The sequence below is a fragment of the Nerophis lumbriciformis genome, linkage group LG24, assembly GCF_033978685.3.
Source record: "Nerophis lumbriciformis linkage group LG24, RoL_Nlum_v2.1, whole genome shotgun sequence".
Taxonomy (NCBI): domain Eukaryota; kingdom Metazoa; phylum Chordata; class Actinopteri; order Syngnathiformes; family Syngnathidae; genus Nerophis; species Nerophis lumbriciformis.
Window position 1 is genome coordinate 36097501 of NC_084571.2, and position 2226 is coordinate 36099726.

The 2226-nt window shown below is 40.7% G+C and overlaps 1 protein-coding gene across 2 annotated transcripts in view; it reads left to right on the forward strand.

The window, feature by feature from the left end:
• Positions 1-1764, forward strand: part of LOC133620489 (uncharacterized) — a 33251-nt gene extending 31487 nt beyond the window's left edge. For both annotated transcript variants that reach the window (XM_061982051.2, XM_061982052.2), the window contains 3 exons: positions 701-859; positions 928-966; positions 1041-1764. In XM_061982051.2, coding sequence (XP_061838035.2) covers positions 701-859; positions 928-966; positions 1041-1481 — 639 coding nt within the window. In that variant the 3' untranslated portion in view covers positions 1482-1764. The remainder of the gene's footprint in view (positions 1-700; positions 860-927; positions 967-1040) is intronic.
• Positions 1765-2226: the final 462 nt, after the last annotated feature.

Consider the following 2226-nt stretch of genomic DNA (forward strand, 5'->3'; position numbering starts at 1 on the left):
TATATATATATATATATATATATATAACTAGTTTCCTTCCGTCAGCTGCTGGGACTGAGAGTTACCATGCAGCAGGCGACGTGTCAGGAACGTTGCCACAACTTGTTTATAAAGTCTTTAGTTTGTTTAATCAATCAATTGATTACACAATACAAAAAGCTCCTTGATAAGTTTCCCAGGAAGTGGGTCAAGTAAACATGTTGTTTGTTTTATCCCACTTACACGCCGTAATAGTTCCTCTAATGTTATTTCATCAAAAAGAGAGAGACTATTTTGTATTGCAGTATCCGTCGTAGATACAGTTGTATCTGTGTTAATAGAACCCAGTTGTAGCTGGGATGCGTTGTCTTTAATCTCCTTTCTAATGAGTTCAATTTTCTTATTAAAGAAATTCATAAAGTCATCTGCCGAGTGGGTGGAGCTATTGGGAGGAGTCCCTTGTTGGGTTTGCGATGCTACTGTACTAAACAAAAATTTAGGGTCGTTTTTGTTGAGGCGGATGAGATTTGAGTAATATTTAGCTTTAGCTAAGGTAAGCATGCGATTATACAATATTAAACTATTTAATTTAGTTTAACAGTTTGACCACAGTCCATAGCGGGTGTACCAAATCTAAAATTCGAATGCTACACGATCTCCTAACTTTTTACGTGACTCTGCATAACATGTTCTTGACAAGCATTCTTTTCACTTTTACAAGGTTCATGCACCAATTATAACTGTGGCTGAAAGCACACCACCGATATCTAAAGGGGACATTTTCAGACTTCCTGATGCTAAACCGGGCTGCAACTTGACAAAGTCAGCATCCTTCGTCCCTCAGACAGAATATCAGAAGGGTCTTAAATCCACATCTCAGGTAAGACATCAAATTCATCTCCAAATGTACAATCTTTTTTAATATACTGTACATTTTTGTTTGTATAGATGACCGTGAAGGTGTTAATGAGTTTCACACCACAGATGGTAAGTATCATATATTTCCCAAGTGATGATCTGAACTACCATTTATTCATCTTTCTTTGACCACTTGCCAAAAGGGCCATAAGAACTTGAACCAGCAATGCACCTTCCCAGAGGTCTACCTCACTCTTGGAGCTCCAGGAGATAATATAGTCATTCCTCTGAGCCCAAAACCCGGACGACCTGTGTGTTTGAACCTAAACCTTGTCCCGAAAGAAGACATCAAGTCCACACACTCCTCGCCGAGGAAACCCGGCTCGAGACCGTCGTCTCCCCAGCCCAAAGCGGCTCAGAACACCCGTCCTGGTAATTCAGACTCTCTGGAACAGGCCAGATCTGCAACGAGCCCGATCAGTCCACAGGAAGACTGCTTCTCTCTGATTGAAAAGGTCCACACGGCACATCTTCAAATGGGAACCACTCAAGGGGTACACAAATGCAACGGGGATCCGGTCAAACAGAAGGGAAATGGAAAAGCAGGTGGCAACAAAGCTAAGGATGGGGGAAATAAACACTGAATGTTTTATTTCTCATTGTAATTGGCCCGAAACAGTAAATGATAGAAATCTAAGAAACCTATTGTTGGACAATAGCAATGACTTTACCTTTTAGTATTACCAACTGTCGGAGGCAGATATTTACATATATCCGTATTTAAGTGTTACTTCTTTATTTTCATAATCATATTACAAAACAGCTGGTGTTTTTCTTCCAATTGTGGTATTTTGGTTGTCTGCAAATACTGTGTGCTAACCTTGACTTTGGAATGTAAGGAGGAGTGATACTCCTTCTTATCTCTTCTTGTGTCCAGCTGCGGAGGACAATGAGCATGTGTTTGGGCTGGAAAGACAAGACAGCGAGGGTGGGAGGGAGAGAGACTTTATAGAATAGAAGGTTTCCATATTTTAGATCAGACCATCTTAGCTGCGCTGGACTGGTCTCATTATATTTCCAAAGCTTTGGGGATAAAATTACAAAATACCTGTTCTGTCTATGGTGGTTCTTCTACTCAGCTTTCAGTGTCATAAAGAGCTTGGGAGCGACCAGAAACTTCAATTCCCTGGGAGGAACAACTGGTCCAAACGCAACACAACCTACCGAGTTCAAAGTCTTTTTGTTTTTTGTTAAACACCCATTACACTCTATGCCCTGCTCTATTCATTCTGCATTATCATCTATCCATCTTCAATACTGCTTGTCCTCTCCGAACATGCATGTTTTTGAGAGATGATCCATCCATCCATCCATCCATCCATCCATCTT